The sequence below is a fragment of the Notolepis coatsorum genome, assembly GCF_963971535.1.
Source record: "Notolepis coatsorum genome assembly, chromosome: 20".
Lineage (NCBI taxonomy): Eukaryota > Metazoa > Chordata > Actinopteri > Aulopiformes > Paralepididae > Notolepis > Notolepis coatsorum.
The window spans coordinates 45,119,669-45,146,088 of record NC_140184.1 but is presented as its reverse complement, the minus strand read 5'-3'; the positions used below and the strand labels follow the sequence as shown (position 1 = coordinate 45,146,088).

At 43.2% G+C, this 26,420-nt stretch overlaps 1 protein-coding gene across 1 annotated transcript in view; it reads left to right on the top strand.

Annotated features, from left to right (window-relative positions):
• The window catches only part of LOC311247357 (neuroplastin-like), a 63,104-nt gene that overhangs the window by 24,374 nt on the left and 12,310 nt on the right, over positions 1-26,420 (top strand). The window contains exons 2-6 of the mRNA XM_084337729.1: positions 4,422-4,769; positions 11,573-11,747; positions 12,149-12,243; positions 19,979-20,112; positions 20,671-20,944. Of these exons, the coding sequence (XP_084193855.1) occupies positions 4,422-4,769; positions 11,573-11,747; positions 12,149-12,243; positions 19,979-20,112; positions 20,671-20,944 (1,026 nt within the window). The remainder of the gene's footprint in view (positions 1-4,421; positions 4,770-11,572; positions 11,748-12,148; positions 12,244-19,978; positions 20,113-20,670; positions 20,945-26,420) is intronic.

Sequence of the window (26,420 nt, the reverse complement as noted above, 5' to 3'; positions counted from 1 at the left end):
TCGCCGTGATTAGGGCACGGGACTGGTTCTGGTCACGCTGGTCCAGGTCAGTTAACCCGTTGTCCGCCGGGGACACAGATCTGCTGTTCTGGTACCCTGAGGGACTTGTGCTTTTTTCAGGGGGAAAAATGCCGGGTCGGCCCGGGTGTCACAGGGTTGGGCATTATGGAGACCCTTTGTTGGGTACATGTTGTACCCTGTGCTATCATGAAGGGGCTGGTTCTCCATACTTTTCGCCCCTCTCTTACGCATGGCGAAGAGGGGGCTGTTGGGGTGGTCTTATGGACCTCCTCTGGCATCCCTGTGTGCTTCCCGGTCCGCCGGGCCCGGTCCGAAGTTGTGTTTCGTCGACCCGTAGGCCTGGGATAACCCCGTTTTGAAAACTGAAACACTTGTACTGCGGTATAGCCAGTGTATACCCGCAGGTGTGTTTTGGAGTTTTTTTTCTTGAGGGGTTATAGGAACAACCACCGCATGTGGTACCAAGAGGGTGCTTGATTCCCTGGTGTGTTGGAGCGGAGTCAACTCCCGGGTTACCCGGTTGAGTGTGCCCCTGCATGTTCATGACGTCTGCCAATCGTGTCAGCCTTCTCTGCCTCGGCCCCTCTGGGTCGGGATTTTTGGTGGAGGCTTTGTCATGGTGCGCAACAATGCCAGCATACGCCCCTTCCGCCGGGGTGCTGTTTTCAGTTGACCCCTTTGGCGCCTGTCTCGTCCGCAGTGCTCCAGGCTCGGGTCAAATGCCTGCTGCCTGGATTGAGGGATCGACCCCTTCTGCAGGTCGTCTCCCCGGTGCGCTGCCTGCTCCCGCTGTAGTGTAGCCTCTTGAGTGCTTCGAGTTACAGCCATGCTGACTGCCTGAGTGTGCCAGGGTCAGTGTGCCAGGCGACGTGCTAGTGGGGGGAAGGGCCCGCTCTTGGATGGGCCCTGTCCGAATACGCTGGCGATGTGGGGGGCGGTGTCACTAGTGACCGCCTGGTGAGGTCTTGATGCTGTGGCATCGTTGACCTCTCCGGGCCCCCTTTTTCCGGGGGATCCAGTCCCTTCAGTGGGTCTGGGTCTTCCTTCGCGCTCCGCTGCTACGGCCTTGCCACGGGGTTGAGTTTGCTCTTGACCCCGTGATTTTGGGGGCGGTAACGAGGTTTGTTCCTTCTGTTCATTCCCTGGTGGCATGCGGGTTGTGCGTGTGCGTAGTCGTGGGGTCAAGCCACGGTCTGCTCACCCTGTGCGTTGAGTTGCTCGAGTTCCTCTTCGCACGGTCGGATCCGTCTCCCTCCCGTCCTCCGTTGTGCAGATGGCGCTGAGCGGAAGCTAGTATGATATAGAACGATAGGTTATGAATATAACCGTAGTTCTATGAATACTAGTGACGCTCAGCGTCTGGACGCCACTGCGGCCTTTGATCTTGCCTTGTGGTGAAAGATTGGGAAGGAGGCGAGTATGGGGCCACACACCTGCTTATGAAGGTAGCGGATAGGGGTGTGGCCAGACAAATGTTGGTATGTAAAGGTACATTGTGAGTTTTTATTCAGTGCATATGCACGAAGTGAGGTTAGTGCAGATGACGCTGAGCGTCACTAGTATTCATATAACTACGGTTATATTCATAACCTATCGTTAAATGTTTTCAGTCAACTACTAGTGTGCCTTATTGGTAGAAGTGATTGTTTGTCTTGAAACCTAATCTGTGATGTCAAATTAAGATATACAACTCTATTGACAATGAATTTGAAAGATTGAAAATATCACTGCAAGAGTGTGATTTTCTGGGGACCTGGCTTCAAAGTAAAGGTTAGACTGTGATTCCACAAAGTCAGTCTTGCAATAATTGAACCCTTGCACTGAAGAACCATATAAGTCAGTTTTGAAATGTTTGGGGACAGTCCATGTATTTGCAGTTGTGAAGTTAATCTAAACCACTGGGTGTGAATGTGATATATCACACGAAACTACTCAACATCGACTGTCTTTAGTGAACACCCTTAACTTCCGTACCATACCCTTATCAGTCCTTCGTCTGAGGTATTAAATTCTTCATTGGCGTACCGGTAACTCCATGTTGTACAGCTTGATTAAATCACAGATTAGTCTTGCTTCTCTCATTTTGAGCCTTTGAGGATTTGTCACGCTCACAAACACAGATTGACCTGTCCTAGGTTGCATGGAATAACAATGCATTCTGAAGTTCTGTAGTAATTCTTAATTCTCCTTTACAGTATATCCAGCTCATCCTGAATAACTAGGCTTATAAACTAGAGCTGATACTGTATAAGAGGAAGTTGTCTGATAATATGTGATGAGGAACACGTTTACTTTAATGTGTGATGAGGAATATGTGCACGTTTACTTTAATGCAATGCATATTTTGTTGCAGAAACCAGGAAGCAACATTGTATCAGTTTTCAAATCATGTAAATTCATTCATTATTTATTGTGTATGTAATACAATATGCTGTGTAATTAGCACCTAAAATACAATGCAACCAAACTGCATTACACTATACCATCACATGGGACGCAGTGATGATTTTAGTACATTTTACACAATACCTGCCTGTGAATGCACACTGCATTGTAATTTTAGCAGGGAAAATCGCTCCAAAAGACCTTGACTGTTCTGACAGAGTCGTGTCATTGAGACACATTAAGCTCAAGGGGAACATTTCCAAGCCACTGATTCTCCATCAGACGCCGCGGTGCTCTTATCCCCTGCACCACACAGACATTACAGCGTGTGTTTATGGTGCCAAAACAGAATGTCTTGTAGTCATTTGTTTGGTGGTGCTGTGATTAAAAAATTAAGGGTGTACATTCAGCATGTAGGGTTGGATATCGACTCCAGAACAGAATACAGAGTGGTACCGGTTCCAATGTGGCTGATATATGACCCGGACCCAATCATATGCGCCACTGAAATTGTGAGGCTCCTTGTACTTACAGTAATACTGTAAGCAGTGTGGTGCAGCCATATGTTCCATCTCAGATGCTGCTTTTCAGAGGCAGGTCAGAGGGAACAGAGCGAGAGTTACGGATGTAGCAATGTCTCTGATAGAACAAGAGATGCCCAAAGAAAAGTATGGATTTTGGCATGTAGCAGTACTGTCTATCTGTATGTCATGTATGTTATATGTTATATATGTTATGATGAATTGAAAATGGGGGACCCTGATGTAAACAAGACGAAAGTCTTTCTCTGGTCTGCATCCCCTTAACAATTGTGTGTATTGAGCTGTACTGTATTGTACCCATTCTGCAATCTGTTAATAACATTTTCAATCAATCAATGGTTTAGGAACCGGCATCTTTTTAGTTTTGGCACCGGAATTGAACAAAATTAAACGATACTCATCACTATGTAATGTACATGGAAGGGGGTGCTCCAGTAGCACACCATGTACCGCGCTGCGTCGCGGAATACCGTGCTGCGTCACGGATCTGGTTGACTCCGAGTTCGATTCCCGGACTCGCCGTCATTTGCCGAATGTCTTCCCCTGCTCTCTCTCCCGTTTCACCCTACAACTGTCGGTCATGCTTGACCAGAAAAGCGATAAACGCTAAAAAATGAAGTAAAAAAAAAAAAAAAAGTACATGGAAGGACAATCTCACATTGGTTAGCAATTGTTTTATTTAAAAATAAATATTCCAAATGCAGTGCAGTAATGTAATGCATTGCTTCAGAGTTAAGGTCAAAATTTCACTTCTCTTCCATACACTGTGGATCGTGAAGCAAGAATGAATGAACAGTTCCCATGAGTTTCCACATCGGAGGGGTCAGGATGGAAAGATGTCACTTGTTGTAGAAATGTTATAGAAGTGTTGCTGCTGGCTCACTTTCTCAACCAATGCCTCTGACAAACACTGCTTTGTGTAAATGTTTGACTTAGTTGACATCTGCTGTCAATTAGTATGCTTGTGAAAATCAGTTTTGCCTGCTGCATATTAATTCATAAACTGTAGACCTTTTAAGATGAGGTTCATTCTGTTTACCGTATTTATTGCAATTAATCATTATAAAGTACGTCAGGATTCCATATAAAAAAATATGGTCGATTTCCAGAAGATTGTTAAAGGGTGTCTCACTAAACAGTAAAAAGGACGTCACTCAGGTTACTCCGAACTTTTCTCTGCTCGATGACATGGACTGAAATCGTGTGACTGTGAACTTGTCCAGAGCTTGGGTGGCCCGGGACGTTTAGGGTTCATTAACCTTTTTTTCTCTTACTTTCCTCATTTTGTTCCCACCGACATAGCTTTGTGGCTTGCATCTTCTTGGTTTGCCTTTAACCACTATCTCTTTTGTTTCCAACTGATCCCATGTTCTTTCCTTCTCCATTCCCTTGGCCTTTCCATACCTTCCTACCGCTCTAACCTTCTTCTACCCCTTTCCTTCCCTGCCACCCCAATACACTTTTCCTCTCCAGCTGGGTTTGTGAAATCGCCAATGTCTGAGACTAAGCTCACGGGGGACACCTTTGAGCTGTACTGTGACGTGGTCGGTAACCCCACTCCGGAGATCCAGTGGTGGTACTCCGATATCAACCGAGCAGACTCCTTCAAGCAGCTGTGGGACGGAGCCCGAAAAAGTCGGGTGACTATCAACATGGCGTCCGGCGCCAATGAGGTCAGCATGCTGGTCATCACGCGCCTCACACTGGAGGACTCGGGGACCTACGAGTGTCGGGCCAGCAACGACCCCCGGCGCAACGACCCCCGACAAAACCCTGCCACCACCTGGATCCGTGCCCAGGCCACCATTTCAGTACTACAGAGTGAGTGGTCTATGTCGTGTAGAACCTAGATGGTGAACGAACTACCATAAAAACAACCCCCTCAGCCTCCCCACTACCGTAAACAACCCCCTCAGCCTCCCCACTACCGTAAACAACCCCCTCAGCCTCCCCACTACCGTAAACAACCCCCTCAGCCTCCCCACTACCGTAAACAACCCCCTCAGCCTCCCCACTACCGTAAACAACCCCCTCAGCCTCCCCACTACCATAAAAACAACCCCCTCAGCCTCCCCACTACCATAAACAACCCCCTCAGCCTCCCCACTACCATAAACAACCCCCTCAGCCTCCCCACTACCATAAACAACCCCCTCAGCCTCCCCACTACCATAAACAACCCCCTCAGCCTCCCCACTACCATAAACAACCCCCTCAGCCTCCCCACTACCGTAAACCCCCTCAGCCTTCCCACTACCATAAACAACCCCCTCAGCCTTCCCACTACCATAAACAACCCCCTCAGCCTCCCCACTACCGTAAACAACCCCCTCAGCCTCCCCACTACCATAAACCCCCTCAGCCTTCCCACTACCGTAAACAACCCCCTCAGCCTCCCCACTACCGTAAACAACCCCCTCAGCCTCCCCACTACCATAAACAACCCCCTCAGCCTCCCCACTACCGTAAACAACCCCCTCAGCCTCCCCACTACCATAAACCCCCTCAGCCTCCCCACTACCATAAACAACCCCATCAGCCTCCCCACTACCGTAAACAACCCCCGCAGCCTCCCCACTCCGTAAACAACCCCCGCAGCCTCCCCACTACCATAAACAACCCCCTCAGCCTCCCCACTCAGTAAAATCCCCTCTCGAGAGCCCACATTCACCAAAGCCATCACTGGCCAGACAAATAAAACAAAACACCAACCACGTCTTATTTGTTAATTTATTTCTTTTACATTCATTTGATTTATGTCAAATACTTTTATGAAAATATGTTATTTCCTCCTTTGATCCCTTATACCAGTGGTGCCTTTTGTGTCACTATTTTGTTTTGGATAGACCCTTTTATTTTGCTCTTCTTCCACCCTCAGAATTTCACTCTTCTGAATTCAGTAGCCTCTGCCTCTCCCAAAACCCGTTGAGCGTCTTGTAATAGATGACCACAAACCCAGGAACCTCCACAATCTCTGTCTGCATACCCCTCTCTCTTTTACATATGGCCCATCCTGGCTGTTCTGTTCTTACTCTTTGTCTCATTTGTCTTTTGACAAATTCCTGATAATCTTTTTTATCTGTATACTAATTTCTCCATTCTTATCTCTGGGTTTTATTTGTTCCAAGTTTTTTATGTTCACATTACGTTGTGTCTCTTGCGTTGTGTTATTTACTTCAAAACCCTTGTCTCCAACAAGTAGTAGAGGCATAGTGGCACTTTGAAGTTGAGCCGCTTTTGATCTAGCTTTTATTTCTGGGATTTCTTTAATTTTTTAAGATGGGACAATAAGAAGACACAAGGAGGAAGCCGTCTAGCTGTTTTCAACCCCTGCCTGATATGAGCAAATATGTCTTGTTCTTGAAGGGTAATCCGATAAAGGATCAAGGCGTTTTCACACCCGAGTTTGTTTGAAATGGTCCAAGTAGTTTTTCATTGGTTCGGTTTTGTCTCACGTTACCAATTGACAAACAAACTATACTTTTAAAACAAAGCCATGTAATAGTGCAGGTCAGCCTTTTACTGGACATAATTTTGAGTCCTAACAAAATGTGAGCAAACTCATTTACACTTGCACAAATGTTACAAAATGAGTTTATATTATAACTATTTACGTTGTCCAATTCACTATCTGTGATTAATTATGCAATGTCTACTTTCACACAGTGTCATTTGGTATTTGTTAGTATGACAACGTTATTTGGCTATTTAAAACTTAACACTTTGGATGACAGCCACGACATAACACGTGTTATCAGCCCGCCCCCTGAATGCCCACCACGACAATTAGCGTGATTTTTTTTTTATTAGCGATCTGAATTCATATTTCATCAACCGAGTCTACCGTTGGGAAACCAGCCCCATCAGGAGCTCAGATGTGAAAAAAGCGCCCCCTATCGTCTCCCAGATGGTAATGCACCCTTTTGGAATGGACTCAATGAAAATGGATGAGAAAAGAAAAATCCGGAATCCATATTTTACTTCTCACGCATGTAACCGGAGCAGCGTGTAATATGTGTTTACAGTATGTAGCGTTGGATCAATAAAAGGATTGATTTTTGGAATGGCGATCAGGAATTGGAATAATCTTTTTGGATAACATCTGATCTCAGGTAAGGAATCTATTTTACCAGTCTTAGGATAATCAGACCTGTTTTCACGGAGATATAAGCTTTTCCCCTATGTGTGATGTGGCTGTTTGGCTGTGCGAGCGATATACTATATACTATCGATAATCTAGCGTTTATTTGAAAACGATTCATAAATAGGCCGAAAAATTAGAACGCTTTTGTGTATTCTAGAATATTCCGTTTATTATGGAATATTTTTATTTTCCTTGAAAACGAGGGCTTTTCAAGATGCTATAAAACAGAAATGAACCGATAAAAAAACAATCCACTTCGACAATGTTGACTGGAAAATGAGTCATTGCCATAATTTAAAACATAGATTAGGCGATATTAACGCTAATATTGAAGTGGATGGTGGGCATTCAAGCACTAAATCGTGCACCCCCTGCTGGCACTGAAAGTGTTAATAAGCAAAAATAATAACTTGGAATATGGAAAATTGTCAACAGCTTCATTAACGATTTATGAATTATTTTCCTGTTCTTGGGTCTGATTGCATTCTCACCTCAAACAAACCACCAGGGTTCAATTGAAAGTGGACCGAGACCACTCCAACAGGACCACAGTGCAGTCGTTAGGTTTCATTGTTCAAAGACCTCCCCCCAAAAAACTTACCAAAGGCTCCAGAGCTTGATTAAATAAGGCAGGTGTGAAAGTGCCCTAAAACCATGTGAGGGTCTTCAGTGCCCTTTTCCCCTATTCCAGATCTTTATCTTTACCTTTATTACGGATCCCCATTAGCAACAACTAGTCTTCCTGGGGTCCACACACACAACAAAAACAGTACATACATACATAACATTATAGTAGCATACATTTAAAAATATATTCCAATATTCCTACATATAAAAATATTTCCAAATAGCATTACAGTACACAGGGCTTGATTTCCGCAACAGACAGTCTCCTCTGGACTCGCCTGTATATATACTGTACAACCTTGTGCCTTCTTAGCCATAAAGCGTGTGACTGACCGTGAATCAGTAATGACATTATATCCTCTTCCCCTCTGCTGTGTGCATACTACATACACACATTCAAACACACTGAATGGTAACTGGACCCTTTTAATCTGTGCACGCTTCAGCGCCCTGCCCACTGGAGCACAAGGAGATGTGGAATGTTGTTAGTCACAGAGGCTCTCTGAGAAGCTTAGAGGAGTCCGCTCCTTGCCAGCTCTCCTGAGCATTAGCTACCGATATGTCTGTCTTGCAAAATCTGTTCACCGTGCTGACGTGCGTGTCGGGTCTATAATACTTACAAGCACAATAGCGTCCACTCACTTGTTTCACATGTCACCTTTCTGCCATCAACCATTTGATCAAATCAGTTAATACATTATACTGAAAGGAATATGTGAAATATAAATATATGTGACATTTGTCACAAAATATATTCTGTCATTACTGAGACTCAACATTGTTCTTATATACATGTGATATGATTGGTGCGTGTACTGCATGTATATAACAGGCTATACAGTACATGAGTGCCCGTTTATATGAATGTATAGTTTGTAGCTGCTAGGGGTACATGCTCAAATGTGGTTGTCTTGTTTTAGCCTTACAGTTGTTGATCATTGTAGTTTGTGACTGTGAATAGATGAACTGCACTCCAGCTCAACATGGAGACGTTAATTCCAACTCACAAAAGCTTTCGTTTGATATGCTATTGTATTGTTTGTGTTTTTATTTTTCACTCTTTCTCCTCTTTTTTCAATTTTTCTCCCATCCCAATTCCATTGTGCCAATTCTCCCTTCCCGTCTTGAACGTTGCTCGCATATGCCCCCCACTGGCCGGTTGTAGGGAGGATAGAAGCCTTGCATCACGTGTCCCCTCCGATACACGAGGAGGCAGCCTGTCACATCTTTTCACCTGCCAGCGCGGACTCTCATTGGCGAGGTGTAACGTGTGGGAGGCTCACACTACCCCCGCCATTTCCTGTCTCTGCTGTGCAGGCGTCCCCAACCGACCTGTAGGAGTCGCTGTCCACAACGTCCAGATTACCACCCATCGACTTCCACCCCCTAACTCTGCCAATTGAGTTAGTATGACGGCTGGCCCAAGCCGGAGGCAACGCCGACAGCGTTGGTGACGAGAGCAATGTCCGCTGCGCCACCCAGCCGCCCTTGTTTGTGTTTTCTTTTTTTACTGAATGCAATTGAAGGCTCATCAATTTTAACTAAATGCGCATGCCCAAATAGAAATTACATAAGGCACTCATTGCACACAATTACACCTAACCCGCTACACAGATTTTTAAGTATGCATACTGTACTGTATTGTACTCTACAAGTGTAGCTGCACTATGCATTATCCACGGCAAACCAATCGGCTCAACCTCTCGCTCATGTTGCCAAACATCCTGTCTGTGTCAGCAAGATAGAGCAATTACTAGCACCCCGTGTCGGGGTACACCTAAGGTCACGCTATATTGTACTACAATGCAACGATAAGTGGCTTGCAGCGTCTAAGACGATGACTTACTACTCTGCTAAATACCGGGCTAGCCAAGCAGGTCACTGTGTAGAGACTATTTCATTTAATTGATTTCTCCACTGAGCAGGTGTCCTCTAAACAACCTTCAGGGGAAATCGCCCATGGATCACACTGTGCCTTCTTTGCTTTATGATAATTTGTGTGCCTAATGTTTTGTACATCCCTATGATACTATTAATAGAATGTGGTTCTGAGTGTGTGTGTGGGGGGGGGGGGGGGGGAGAGAGTGAAAGAGAGGGTGAGTGAGATCTAGCTATTGGGTATACAGAGCTGCAGGAGAAGGTGCCATGAATGCTAATAGAAGTCACTTGGCAGACCCAGCAGCCCTTCCTCTCTCCCTCCCCCTTGCTATGCTAGTGGGTTTACAGCAGCAGCCAATAGTACGATTATGACGCGCCTCCTCTCTGCTCCTCCCCTCTGGGGTTCCATGGTTGCCATGGCTGGCCCGCCCTAGAGGAGGGGGAGGGTGGGGGAAGCGTCCTCCTCTCACTACTCAAGGCAACACGGAGTACCACACTCTGATGACACATCCTGCCTCCATGAATGTCCTTGAGAAACAGACCCTGATGTTTAGTTAACAAGTACATAAGAATGAGGCCAGTGAGGTTGCAATACAGCAGTTGAGGTTTGTTGTTGCTTTCAATTGAATATTACTCCACATCTCCTAAGCTTTGGCTTTAGCCAAATATATATATAGTTGGCACAATGTGTAGTTTTGTTGATAGTTTTTGATCACACCACAATCACGGCCTATTTAGAGATCAAATTATTTACACTATACTATAGTGTTATACTATAGCATTACAATTATCACAAACATATTATTTAGAAAATCACATTTAGTTTTGTGAGATAAATGTTTCTGAAAGAGCAAGTTTGTTTGTGTAAGCCAAAGATGAATTGATGGCAATAATTGCAGGTTTGACTGCTCCGTTTAACAATTCACACTTTATTCCCAAGACCTTGGACAATGGACATATCACTCTAAATTGCAAACACAAAAAGGTCTCTCCCTGAAACAGGAAACCACAGTATCAAGAATGAAATCTATGTAGCATCAAGATTCACAATCAGGAGCTGCTCCAATGAATATGAATACGAGACAGAAATTGCGAGTACATAAAATAATATACCATATTTGGCAGTAGAGCTGTCGGTTCTTAACCAGAACACGTACTGTTCTTCCTCTGGGAAATCATCCCGGAACTGCCCCCCCCCCCCCCCTTATGATTCACTGTCAACGGAGCGCTATGTGACATCACATTTCAGGGGGCGGGTCTGTCTCTGCTCTTATTTTTAGCAAGAGAGTGAATGTTCACAAATGCAAAGTGCACCAACGTGGGAATAACCTATAAAAACTCAGGTATTCTTCCTTCAGTGTTAAATACAAAAGGTGCATCACATTTGTTATTTACATTAATCTATTATATTAAAATACCTCAGTGTATACACCAAGCACACTGTATGCAAAATATTGCAGTTGTCAAAAGTTGCAGCCATAATACTTGCAAGCTTCTCCGACAGGTCTTATCCTTGATTTACAGTATATAGAAATCCAATAGCCCGTCTGAAACCAATCTGTGGTGAACATACATGTAACCCTGTGTCTTTTACCCCATGTGTAGTAAGTATGTATTTGCTTACAGTGAGTCGATGAGGATGGTGAGTATACTGTAGTAAGTGGGAACATCGTGGCAAAATGGGTCTACATTGCCCATTTTGTCTGCTTCAAACATTTTAGGGAAATGGAATCAAGAAAGGTCAAACTAAGATAACAGCAGTAGGCTACATATAGAATTTGAAAAGAGATATGCAATGTTATCATACAGATCAGATGTATTGTGCTTTGTGTGTTTGTTTGTGTTATGTGCACATTTGTCTTCAGTTCATAACCACCCTCCTACACAGGTCTCACTAAAGCACATACTGTACTGTAGCCTACAGCAGCATTGGGCACCAGTTCTGTGATAAGAGTTGATCGTCTTTGTGTTCCAGAGCCAAAGATCAATTCCACTGATCAGATCGTCCTTCCATCGGCCTCCCATGGACCTCCTGTCACCCTGCAGTGTAACCTCACCAATGCCCATAACGTCCATCGTGAGAGCTTGTGGATGAAGAATGGAAAGGAGATCTTAGATACACGGACAGAGCAAAAACACACAGCTTACAGGTAAAATAATTTTATAAAAACATTGAACAGGACCCACGCATCTCACCATAATATTTGGAAAACATGATTGTAGTGTGAAGTCCTGGCTAGGCATTAGCTCGTCCTGTCACAGGACTAAGCCATCTGAGCACCAAGTCACCGTCACCCCCAGACTCTACCTGGCCAAACAATGACGCCTACTGGTCAATTCCTTGTCACATTACATCAGTGACATATTAGTGACTCCAGGTATAATGCCTCTGTTGCTCTTCACTGCAACATCCTCTTGTTTTGTAAAACACAGCACAAGGCCCACGGTTTGCCTCCTTTGTGCTTAGGTCCTCCAGAAAAACACTGCTGTAGTACAAACCATGTATACTGGTAGACGTATACAGAACCAACTGTATTGTGTTTTGTTGCAGAATAAAAAAACCAAGGGCAGATGACGCTGGAGAATACATGTGCGTTTACACATTTGACATGGCACCAAATGCAAACGCTACCATTGAAGTGAAAGGTAATATTCCTCTTCTATAAGATATAGAAGGAACCATGCGTTGATTTATCCCTTTCAGGTGGACATTCTTTGGAATATTTTCTGTATGTTAGAATTCGATCAGTCGACTCTACATGTAGCTTTCAATGGCCAGTAGCCATTTTTACCTCACCATTAGACTGTTAAACTTAAACTTTAAACATTAAACTTTATTCTTATATGTGAGTTTGTACACATGGAAGGGTTTGAAATGAATGAACGATAATACAGAAATGCAGCCTCTTCTAAGAAGATATGATTTGGTGTGACAGTGCGTTATATCATGTCTGGCAAGGTTAAAGAAGGAGCAATGCATTTACCGGTATATTGATTGATTACCATGATCCGTGTCATCATATTGTGGGCTTTTCTACATTGTGAATTGTGATACACAAAATTCCTTGTTTTAATTATCGATAGAAAGGTAAATAAGTTAGATAAATTAAGGGTGATTTTTCACAAGATGATTCCTGAAAGGTTTCAGAATGTCATTTGAAAATAGTTTTAATACTGTATTACACTTTCCATTACCCTGCGTTCCTATATGAACACCAGCTGCATTATCGAACATGTCATTCTCCACACCAAAGCAGATATCATGATATAGTATCGAAGAAGTCCTTCTGAATATCACGATATGTACCCCCCACCACCCATGTTGCATATATACTGTGCAGAGGGAGACAAAGGTGTCCTATAAATAACCAGATATAATATAACAACAACCCAGAGCTGTGTGCAGTGTCCTCGCTGACAGAGATGCTTTGGCTCATCTAGTGCAGTGGTGATGACAGGGAGGGATCCGGAGGCTGTTGTCACTCTGGGCTTTTCACTGCGAGGACAACCTGCACAGATTCCACAACATGCCCATGCCCACACAAGATTCTCTCTGTGGCTCGTTAATGCACTCGATGTATATGATGAATATTTGATTTTGTTATCATTTTGCTTGTCATTATTGGTTGCAATGAATGCACATTAATATAATCTGCTTATTAAAAGCCAGAAATGCTAACATAGAAACTGCTGTGTTTAGTTTGATTCAAGTTGACAGCTCAGCGGTCGAATGGGATAAGGGATCCTCTCTGATGAAAAAGGGCAAGTGAAACCCTGTTCAATGAAAGCTTGCCTGTGTGTAGTGCTTAAGCCAATTTGCCATGGCAGCGCTACAGTGCATACTGAGCATGTCCTGACTGTTATTCCACGGCTGTCTTAAAGCACTGCCTGATTGCGTAACATGGGTGATGACCATGTGTGCTCTGCTTTCACTAGCTTGAGCGCTGACAAGCCTCATCTCCATTCAAACCGCAGTGTCCTGGCCATCAGCAGAATCCAGGCCTGTGGCCATTTAGGTTTGCTGCCTATTTTTAAACATGACAGTGTAGGGTTTTATAATTCTGATACTAACATTAAAATAGGAAGTATCAGCATGCAGAATATTTTTATATTTCCAACCATAACACGATCTTCTCAGAGGCCTGGGCCCTCATTTATCAATGGTGCGTACGCACAGATATGTGCGTAACCCGTGCGTATGATCATTTCTAAGCAACGTGTGGGACTTATCAATTTGAACATGTGCTTGACTTTGTGCGTATATCTACGCACAGCTCAGACCGTGCGTACCTGGCGCCCGGCTGTAGAATATGAAGACTGCAACGCGGAAATAAGCTTTTGTGCATTAGTTTGACTGACGTGTTCGGTATGACCCGTAATTCATTATAGTTAATTGTAAAATAGCGACAGTAGTGTAATTATTGTCAAACCCTATAAATAGCATTTGGAATAAGTCCTTCTTTCCGAATGAATGCAGCATGGTTTATATATATAGCGTTATCGGAATACTACGGGGTGCACTGACTGCGCTCCGCGGGGAACTGTTTTCAGAGATAGGACAGTCTATTTGCCGAGAGAACATAATGTTATAGAGTCCGCTACCCGAGACACATTCTCCTTGATTTGTACAGCAAATTGGGACCCAAATTAAGTGTGGAACAAAACGCACATGCCATCCCCATGCACATTCAAGTCCTCTCCACCCTCGGGTCTTTGGCCACCGGCACGGTCCATTGTGATATTGGAAATGGATCGAGCAATAGACTGTTACTGTACCACCCATGTAGCTGTCAAAGCTACATCACAAATTATGTGAATAGAAAGGGATTCCACTCAGTCAATGTTGCGATGTGCATTTGGCTGATACATGTCGTTGCTGGTGACCGGGAGGAAGGCACGCATTGTATTTAATTCAATTGTAATGTTATTACTGGGGTATCTGTAATTAAAATATCGCTTAAATGCAGGTGGTTGGGGTTATCCACTGAAGCCATAGTTAATGACTCTGACCAACCCAACGAACGACAGTCTATTTGTGCACTCCCGCACAGACGTGATGGAATTCAAGTTCGCGTTTTTATTGATCACATAGGCAGGCTACACATGGCGTATAGGCAGGCTATACATGGCAGTGAGATTCATTGTTCTTGTATGCTCTCGTATTATTGTTATAGTATAGTATATGCTATTGTCAAGAAAGGAAGTACATTATTTTCAATCGTGGCTTTAATTCGTAGCCGAGAAGCAGTCTAGTCCTAGCAGCTTCATTAATCCTGACCCATCTCAGCCACAACATAACTGAGACCGGCTATGGAAACAAATCATAAATAGACTACTGTAAATAAAATAGCCTATAACATTATAAAGGATATAGGCTATAGCAGGGGTTCCCAACCTTTCTTCCCTGAGCCCCACGATTCCTTGGAGACATATAGGAATATGATATTTAGCCATTTGAGAATAGGCTATTATGGCCAAACAAGGGCCTATAGCCTATAAATATTATTAAATGTTTTCATAAGCGTAAAGATTAGTGCTGTCAATAGATTAAACAATTTTTACTAATTAATCTCACAATTTTCTGTAATTAATCTAGATAAAAAATTGCATTTTTCTACTTAACACTTTGAGTGCCGACAAAGTGTATTGTCGTTTGATTTTTTTATTAGCGATCTGAATTCATATTTCATCAACCGAGTCTCCCGTTGGTACAGCAGCCCCTGTAGGAGCTCAGATGGGAAAAAACCGCCCCCTAACGTCTATCCCTGTGTAACTGCAGGTCAGTCGATTATACTGGGAGATCCCTGTGGTGATCTGTAGAGGTGGAGCCAACTGGCTCCATTGTTCTGGCGAGCCGTCTGATGATGAGGGATCTGATCGCAAGTTGGAATGCAGCCTGGAATATATATTTACAGCAGCCAATAATCAATCAATAAACGCGATCGATATTTGGAATGGCGATCAGGAATTGGAATAATCTTTTTGGAGAACATCTGATCTAAGGTAAGGAGTCTATGTTACCAGTCTTGGGGTAATCGGAGCTGTATTCACTGAGAACAGCGTGTGCCCTATGTGTGTGTGTGTGTGTGATCTTGAGGAAATGGATAATAGATTTTTCAGCCCGCCTCTATAGCGTGCATAAGTACACATATACTATCGATAATCTAGCGTTTATTTTAAAACGATTCATAAATAGGCCGACAAATGACAACGTGTCTAGTGTATTCGAGAATATTCCAATAAATGCCGTTTATGGGGGAATCTTTCTATTTTCCCGAAAATTTTCGAGAGAACGATAGCTTTTCGAAATGCTATAAACAGGATATGAACCGATTAAAAAACATTCCGTTTCGACAATGTTGACTGCAAACAAGTCATTGATAAGCGACGGGCAGATTAGACACATAGCCATAATTAAAAACATAGGTTATGCGTTTTTAACGCTAACATTGAAGTGGATGATGGCATTCAACCAGGTAAAAAGGTAAACAAGGTCGGCACTGATAGTGTTAAGACCGAAGCTTGTAACAGATATTTACTTGAGTAAAATCATGGAATTAATGTAAAATCAACAAAAAGAAAGTATATTTAGATTCAAAGACTATTTTAATAGCTTTCTTTGAATACAGTTTCTCTCCTGTGAAATACAAATGTTCAACAAAACCATCAACATTGACTCAGCTAGACCTCTTTCTTATATCCGCGGCGCTAAGATTGAAGATTTTTCACTCCATAGATTAATCTAGATTAATTTATTTTAATGCTTTAAATAATTTAAATTAATCTCCAAAGTTAAAGCATTAATTTTGACAGCCCTAGTAAAGATACAAGGACAACAGTTATATTAACGATCAAGTTAGTTTACTGTATGCAGGCTTCGCGGGGCTCCGTGTGGCGTGTCTGTGCCATGCGTTATGCGCAAATTACTGTTGCATAATGTAGGCTATGCTATTATATATAATTTATATAGGCTACCTAATACCGACATCAAAATAGATTGAATGCCTCTACAAATCATATTAAACCATGCAGGTAGAAAATTGCCGGAAAATCCGTCGCGATTTGGAATCAAATTGACGGAGAACTTTAATCCCTGGGTATTAAATAACCCAGCATGGTTATTAATAACACCAACGGCAAACAGTGGTTAACGGTCTTTATTAGTGTTTTGCGCTGCGCAGGCAGCAATGGTCTTTAGGAAGTTAATAAATATCATATCCGACATCACCGTGTACACGTCTGTCAGCCTGTTGCGTATTTCTCCCATAACACGCGTTCGCTCGGCTTAGTCCATTTTTCCACATTTCATGGGGGTGTTTCATTACCGTATATGGTTAATTACAGGCGGTTCTATATGCAAATACTTAAAATAGTGCACGAGCGCGGAGCGTAGAACAAGTGGCATTTATCAACACAGAGTACTTGCAGGTGTGCGTAGGACCTGTGTACGCCCGTGTGATAAATCCCGATTTTTCTGTGCGTACACACATTCTAAATTCCGTGCGTAAGAACGGAAATAGAACACTTTCTACGTATTGTTGATAAATGAGGGCTGGTCTCAGTAATAAGTGATCACTGAATTAAAGCAACAACTTGTCTCATCTTTTAAAAAAGAAGATTCCTATTAAGTAATCAGGTTCTGGAGCGTGTGCAGAGCAAATTGAGACCGCCGGCACTTCAACACAGCACTCACCTTTGCTGCTCTAGCCTCAAATGCACTAAGCACTAAGGCTTTGTTGTGTCTCACCAGACCAGACCGTCAAGTCAAGTCAAGAGTTTTATTTGTCACGGCATACAAGTATACAATGAAATGCGGGGGGTCTTGCCCGCTACGATGTGCATAATACAATAGTAATATTGAGGCTAGAGCAGCAAAGGTGAGTGCCGTGTTGAAGTGCCGGCAGTCTCAATTTGCTCTGCACACGCTCCAAAACCTGCTTAATTAATAGAAGAAAAAAGACGCTGTTGGAAAATTGTGTCTAATGGTTAGAATCTAAAATAAAAGTAAGTAAGTAACTAAGTAACTTAAAAATAAAAAATAAATGTAGTTTTGCATTGTGGTCAATTGTCCTTGCCATTTTTCTAGAGGTGCTGGAGCTTTTCTGACCAAGGTAGCAGCAAGTCCCCCAATGATGCACCTAGACCTAGACAGAGCCTCAGACCATCCTAGCTCTGTGCTCCTGGCACTAGTGCACTGAGCTCCCTGCCTACAGAGTCCTTGGCACTCTGCTCAGAGGCAACAGATGGAGGCTTGTGTGATGTTGTGGGATTAAGGCTTTGAATCCGGTCCCAGACATTTCTAATGGCAGGACTTTATTGTCCGTGATAGTAAGCTTGTCGGAGATACATATTTTGTGCCTCAGAGTTTTCTTTTAGTACATTTTATGACTATAATCACCCCCCCACACACACACACAAAATAATAATAATGAATACAAAAAATAACATGATTTAAAATTCTCTCTGAAACAAAATAACAACATAGTCTGGATAGGATTTACATGAATCCTCACAATCACCATTTATTTTGCGCCATAGTATCCATGAGAAAAGGACTAGGAATTCACCCAACATCATCTTAAGCCGCTTCTTGCTGACTCATTTGACAGCCTCTGACCTGGCTCGTGCTTAACTTCTCTCCGACACCCATACAGCGACTCACTAACTCACTAACTCTAGTCTGGCACGGAGGGGGGAGATTAATTATGACTGGCTGTCAGTGTGAAATGGAGGTTTCAGTCCATTTTGGCGCCACTTGGAGGTCAGTGGATGTGCTGTCAGTCAGAGGAATAATGCAGTTAGGATAAGGCAGAGATGAGCATGGCCCATCCCCCCATTGACTGCACTGTGTGCACCATAATTAGAGTGGGGTGATGTCACAGAGAGCTCAGACCACTCCGGCTCCATCATCCACGCGCATAGCCGAAAACGCTCGCTCCAAGCCTCCCCCCCCTGATCCTGCTTAATTGCATGGAAGGAATTACCGTAATTTCGGGGATTAGTGGAAAGCTGTAGCAGTTATCTCACCGCTGCTGTGAAGAGTTGAATGGTGGATTCTATTGTCTGAAAACAGAAAGTGCTTGAAATTCACCTTTGAGAAAGCGTCATTGTCACTGAGATCAATGAATCCATCAGCTGTATGACCTGGCATATCCAGTACATGCATAGTTGGAATGCTGTATCATATATCCTGTTGTACTCTATTGTGTTGTGTATCGTGTAAATAACCTGCTATATGTATCATGTACAGCTATTTAAGTTAGTTATGTGAGGTTCACTGCTGAAGTACGTCATGTTCTTAGATGAGAACCTCTGGTTTTTATGCCATATAGAAACCATGACCCTCCCTGTGACAGTATTTCCTTGTGTTCTAAGGTTTCCTTGCAGAAATGTAAGATAGTGGTCTTCCTCTAACCCTAACCAGTAGCCGTGCCTTGTAATAACCGTCAGGGAACCCCAGATCATTAGGTGTTTCTTAGGGGTTTTCACCCCACTGTTGTAATCAAATTTGTCAACACTCTAAAACCTGGAGAAGACTAGCTTCCTAATAACTAGTCAAATAGTTCCTTTAACATTGTCAGTATCGCTGCTGTCGGGACAAAACCTCATAACTCCAAAAACCCAACTTTTCAGCAGATGAAAAAAACTAACACAGATTTGAGGGTGAATAGAGTTAAGAGGTTTAGACAGATGATCGGTTTAATGCTTTCCCATTGTTTAAACTTTGTAAAACCCACACACACATATGGAGGATGATCTACGGAGTTGATTTATATAATAAAAAAAAAATTCAAAAAATGGAGTTATGAGGTTTTGTCCCGACAGCAGCGGTATGTTAAATGTCCATACGATTAAAAAAGGCAGTAAATCCACACTCAACTTTGCTGGTCTTCATCAGGGCATTTTTAAACAGTGAGATATCCTGATAATTGTAAAAGCTGACACGTACTTTGAGAAAAGATGATTATGGTTAACTAAAACTCACTAATGAAAATTATTCAAGGTACTCTTAAGACCTTTTCTTGTTAAATAATTACATTTTAATGTATGCAATGATCTGTACTTTGGGAATATTGAGGAAGGAATATTAGGAAATAAGGCCTATATTTGTCTGGAGTTAAACCCTGTTCTCAAGGCATTAGGTACAATTCACAGGAAAATTAGGCCTTGTGGTGAAATTATCCAACCATGCAAAACCTTAATTATACAGCACTCACTTTTATGGACATCTTAATAACATAAATTATTAACATCACTAGAACAGCTCCTCATACTTTCCTTATTCACAGCATCTGGTAGGAGTTAAATTAGCCTACTATTTTTTAAGGTCCAAGTACTGCCAACCTAATTATTATTTTCTTATTCATTTTAATTATTCCAGCTTCACCTGCCATCACCGGCCACAAGCGAAGTGAGAATAAAAAGGAGAGTGAAAATGCAATGTTGTACTGTAAGTCAGTTGGTTATCCTCATCCCATCTGGACATGGCACAAATTGGAGGGAACATCTTACAAGGTATGTGTCCTATCACCATGCACAACTGCTCTTGGGCTGACCGCTCTTGGGTGGTAATTGACCTATCTCAAACCCTGCCCTCCTTTCTTCTCAAACAAAGTTTGTTAGAGGAAAGCAACAGTTGTGATTGGAGAATCAAGAAAGGAGGGCAGGGTTTGAAATAGGTCAATTCAGTTAGGCATCAGTTGTTAGGGTCCTGGTCAACTATGATTTTTTTTTTTTTATTATGAATGAATCAGTTTTTTTTATGTCTTTTCCCCCCCATGCTGATTGAGTTATGTCTTAGAAAATTATAATAATATTCACAAATATGCTTTACTTTGAATGATTGAATGATCTGAATGATTGCATTAATTTGTGGAGGGGACAATAATGTAGATCAAAATTGTATCAATTAATAGAAATTGTATTAAAATACTATTAGTCGACTAAGAGGACAGCTCAAAACATAATGCAACAACTTTGTCAGCTCTGAATGGATTCAAAACTCCCTCATCTGCGTTAAGTCTATAATGTGATTCACTTTGATAAATCGTCTCTCCTCGATTTCTCCTCTAGGAAATCGACAACACCTCTGGACGCTATTTCATCAGCAACAGAGACAACTACACAGAGTTGAATATACTGAACTTGGACATAAGCACAGATCCTGGAGAATATCGGTGCAATGCCACCAACGTGATTGGTGCCACCGCAGAGACCTCAATTCTACGGGTTCGCAGCCACCTAGCACCGCTCTGGCCTTTCCTGGGTGTACTAGCAGAAATCCTAATCCTAGTAGTCATCATTGTTGTGTACGAGAAGCGCAGGACACCAGATGATGTGATAGACGGTAAGAAGACTCACTATGGTTTTCAGAGGCACAAATACACATACATAAAAATGCATTTTGTTCCAAACAAATACACCTGCACCAAGTAGCTATATCAACATAATTTACAAAATACTAGCATCAATCATATTGTTGTTAAACACATCCCCTTCAGTTTGTTAAGCCAAACTGTGAAATACAGATATTCAAATCAAGAGAAATGTGGCTCTTGCAGAAAGCAGTGTTGGAGGTAATGTGTTACATAATATAATTACTTTTCTTAGTAATTAACTAATACTTTTAGTTTTTAAAATTGGGTAATATTATTACAGTTACTATCTTAACACATTGGGCGCCGGGCATTGTGCCCATCATTATACCCAGTCTGCCACCATTGTAAGCATATGGAGATGTTTACCTTCTTTGCAGGGCTATAACTTTTTAAATATTATTGCTATATTGACATTACTATGGCCCATTCAACATCTATTATCTATCGTTCCGGATGTGGGAACGTTATATTTTTTCATTCATACATTGTTGTGTTAATACCTTCGAGAATATAAGTATGTTTTAAGCTTTTCTGCTGTAATTCCAAAAACGCTAGTTATAGGCCCTGACGCATATGATAGATTATCGATTGGCGTTTCTTTCCTATGCACGCTATATAAAAAAATTCAAATGTATATGATCGGTATACATTATGCTTCATCATGCGTGAAGGAAAGGGGGGGGGGGGGGGTCGTTTATAATTCCTTGATTGTCAGTAACGGCTTTATTTAGTATGGGTTGATATATTGATCAGACTGATTGCAAACAAGGAAATGGACAATCGGGCTGAAAATAACGTTAGTGTCCTCTTACCGTTCGCCGATGACACTGGAGGAAAAATATCCCAATTATTTGACGCCGATCTCCTAGATCCATTTCCGGTTTGTATGGCGCAATAAACGCCGAAATCATATCGATTATTGCGTTTCGAAAGCGATCCAAATGCACTCGAGTGTTTGTCTGGAGTCCCGTAACAAGATATGACTGCCGGAGGGATTTCCTCGATGCACCGACCGCCACTTCCGGTTTGACGTGAGTGTAACTCACCCGACCATCCACCAGGCGGCGGTATTGAGGCGTTGCAATCTCAGACAGGGTGCCGCTGCAGTCCGGAGGGAGGCTGGATGAATTATGAATGCCAATGGCGAAAAAATGAAATATTGATCCCAAAAACGATTTACGCCATTGTTGGCGTTCAACACATGGCGGGCAATAAGAGCCTGACCAATATATCGGTTGGCCGATATTGGCTGATCACTGATATTGGTAGCGGCATGTACTGTATGTTAGCAATCGATTCTTTTACAGGCTCTAGTTGGCAATTTTTTTAAGCTAGTGTAAGGAAAGTGGTATCATGTGAAACTAGAGATGTTGAGAATACAGAGATACCACTGGCAAAGGGGGTCAATATTGCTCAAAATTCAAGCAACATTTAGATGGCAGGGACCATTTAGATGACCATTTTTAAAGGGTCTATTGACCTCAACATATTTGAATGAAACCACACACGTCTTCTCTTTACAGCCATACCCAATGTATGCTAGTACAATGCATATATCGATGGCTGAAGAGCAAAACCTCCTACAGTATCAGAAAGATTAACTTTTTTGAGAAAAAAAGAATGTGTTGTTTTCTTGCAGAATGCTATTTTATATCCGCCAATCAGAAAATTATGCAGATATGTTTTGCTCTTCGGCCATTGATATATATATATATATATATATATATATATATATATATATATATATATATATATATATATATATATATATATATATAGTTGAACAAAATAATAACATTTGTTCAACTAGTTCCCTCTTTTGCAACATTAGAGATTGATGTAAAATTACTTGTCAGCATATAACCTTATTGGAGAAAGTTGTGGAATAATATATTGATTCCCCAACTCTCATGTAAAGACATCCCCCTCCCCTCCCCTTTGTCCCCTATCCTGTGTCCCCCCCCCCCACCCATTTGACCTATCAAATGGGACCCCCTCCTCCCCCTTTTCACTATATAGGGCTCCTCCCGACAGCATTCATGGTTCTCTACCTGGGTCATTTCAGCTGATCACCTAGGGCGAGAGCCTCAGCCATTCTCTCTAAATACTATGTGTATATTTCTATCTGTCTGGCTAATAAACCTTGTTATTATCTGGATCTCGGTTGACTGAGAACATTCTTCAGGATATCCACGATATCCCACAAAGTCATACACAAGTCATATAATGACATATATGAAAAGCAAGTAATAATGTAATGTCATCACACTACATTTATGGAGAGTAATGATGAGTAATATATAACGGAACGTAGGCCAAGTGCGTCCACATTTTTATAGGATTCTATCACATTTTCATAACAATAGCACCCTGCGCCGTTTTCATTGAGGTTTCTTACAAATTAACGATGCTTTATCTTGTCCTTTATATGCCGATTATCATTAGAATCTTAAATTGTACCATATGTCCCCCTTTAGAGAACATATGTAATGCTACCAGCGCACTTTTGTTAAGATAATTAGTTGGCCATTCGCGGTCGCTATACCGAGGTTGCAGTAATAGTTTAACGCTGTTCAGATCACGTCGGAGAATATAGACCCATCCCAGTGACCTGCGACCTGTGCTAACGCTCTTGGGAAATGCAGTGTTGTAGTTCTCAACATTTTCAGCCTTTAATTTTAAACCAATGCTGCCATCTACTGACAACAAAAAAGTGTTGTCTAATCGTCACATTGAGAGCTACTTCCGTATACAGCGCCGCCCCAAACCCATTCTAGAGATTCCCACTTTTTGCTGGGAGTGGGGCGTGGCCGTATTTGGTCCCAGACAATAACAGTGGCTGCAATTGGTCACCGTGACGTTAGTACCAGTATATTACATTTTGAAAGTAACTGCCCAAACACAGCTAGCAACTCATGTTTCAATGTTCTTCACTATTTGAATTGCACATATTTTTTCAAAAACATGAAACCGCTCAAGAAGAAGCATCCTATTATCCTATCCCGTTGTCTCAAGCAAACTTATAAGTAAGTTGTCACAGCCCTTATGGGGTGTAAGGAATGCCTTTAGATGCCCCTTTCAAATAGTGTCCTTTGCCATCTGCCTTTCGAGTTTCCTCCGTTCCTTAATATTTGTACAGGTACCTGTATGAGATTGCAACGCCTCAATACCGCCGCCTGGTGGATGGTCGGGCGAGTTACACTCTCACCAAAACCGGAAGTGGTGATCGGTGCGTCGAGGAAATCCCTCCGGCAGTCATATCTTGTTACGTGGCTCCAGACAAACACTATAGTGCATTTGGATCGCTTTCTAAACTTAATAATCGATATCATTTCGGCGTTTATTGCGCCATACAAACCGGAAATTGATCTAGGAGATCGGCGTCAAATAATTGGGATATTTTTCCTCCAGTCTCATCGGCGAACGGTAAGAGGACAGTAACGTTATTTTCAACCCGATTGTTTATTCATTTCACTTCAAACCATCTGATCAATATATCAACCCATACTAAATAAAGCCGTTACTGACGATCAAGGAATTATAAACGACCCCCCCCCCCCTTTCCTTCACGCATGATGAAGCATAATGTATACTGATCATATACATTTGAATTTTTTAATATAGCGTGTATTGGAAAGAAACGCCAATCGATAATCTATCATATGCGTCAGGGCCTATAACGACAGGTTATGTATATAACCTAGTTATATGAGTACTGGCTAAGCGTCCCGCTCTTAAGCCATACCGAGATATACCTCATCTCATGTACCTAGTGTACTCCATCAACGAATAAACCAATACACCCAGCACCTGCCAGGCCCCGCCCTACTGCCGTACTATATAGTACTAGGCGTGGCCTCCACTCACCCTTCCTCTTTTTTCGTTTCCATCATAGCGGATGCATGACACCCTATGCAACTAGTTGTTATGAAAAGTTTAGATAATATTGAGTGCTTACGGAGATTTGCTTACCCCTGGAATCTTCGGGGTATGCCCTACTGCCGTACTATATAGTACTAGGCGTGGCCTCCACTCACTCTTCCTCGGAAAATCTTTTCCAAAGAAAAGTTTCCCCAAGGGAACTCAGGGCACGCTAAGAGCGGGACGCTTAGCCAGTACTCATATAACTAGGTTATATACATAACCTGTCGTTATATATTCGTACTGGCATCGCGTCCCGCTCTTAAGCCATACCGAGATATGGGGTAGAGCGGACGCGAGGCCCGACAAATGCACCCCCTGAGGACCCGTAAGCCCACATCAGGGGGAGGGGAGTCCCGTCACCCCACACTTCCTATTGAAGAGGGGACGGCAGTCAACTCCACCCGAGTGCGAACAAGAGGGAACTAGAACCTCTTGAACGCACAGCACAGGCGGAACCACGTGTGACACAACACATTGTGGCCCACACCCACACACGCCTGCTACCCTACCAAAGGACGGGAAGCAGGAGAGGCCACAGACCTCAGAACCGCCTGGGAGACAGAACCCCCGGTCATGTCCATGAGGTAAAACCTTACGAAGGGACCCGGTGAGGACCATGAAGCCGCAGCACAGATGCCCTCCACCGAGGCCCCACCCAGGAGAGCGGCAGAGGCCGCCACCCCACGAGTGGAGTGCGCCCTGACGCCCCCAGGGGGAGCCAGCCCGGCCAACGTAAAGCAAAGGGCAATGCCCTCGCACAACCAATGGGACAGGCGCTGTTTCGACAGTGCCTTATCAGCACGAGAGCCACCGTAACAGACAAAGAGCTGATTGGTAGCCCTGAGGCCCTGAGTACGGCTGAGGAAACCCCCAAGCCTGGACCGGACATGACAGGTGAAGGCCCGCCTCCAACTCACTAGCGTGAGGAGGCGGATGAAACGCCTGAACCATAATATCCCTGGAGCGGAAAGCACTCCGGATATTTTTAGGCACGAAGGCTGGATTAGGCCGCAGAGTGGCACCGCTATCGGAACGAAAAGACAGGCACTCTGGCGTTTTAGCGGAGGTGATGGCCAGCAAGAACGCAGTCTTGAACGACAGCCGCTCCAACAGCGCTTGCTCAAGAGGCTCAAACGGGGCCAAGGACAACCGACCGAGGACCAATTGAAGATCCCAGCTCGGAGCCAAAGAGCGTTTCACCGGCTTAAGGCGTCGAACGCCAAGCAGGAAACGCTTCACAAGATGGTGGCCTTACACCACTCTTGGAAAATACGCCACCTACCCGCGTAACCCGCGATAGTGGAGGGAGCATGCGCGTTCCGGATGGTACCAACCACAGAAGGATCCATCCTCTCCAGACTCACCCTCTCACCAGCCAACCCACCAGCAGCTGGCCCAGCACAGGGAACTAACACAGAGACCCGTGCGCTTGAGAGAGGGCCCGCGATGACCAAGGAACAGGCCATGACAGGATACCAAGAGCTGGATCAGGACCGGGAACCACACAGCTGCGCCCCGGTC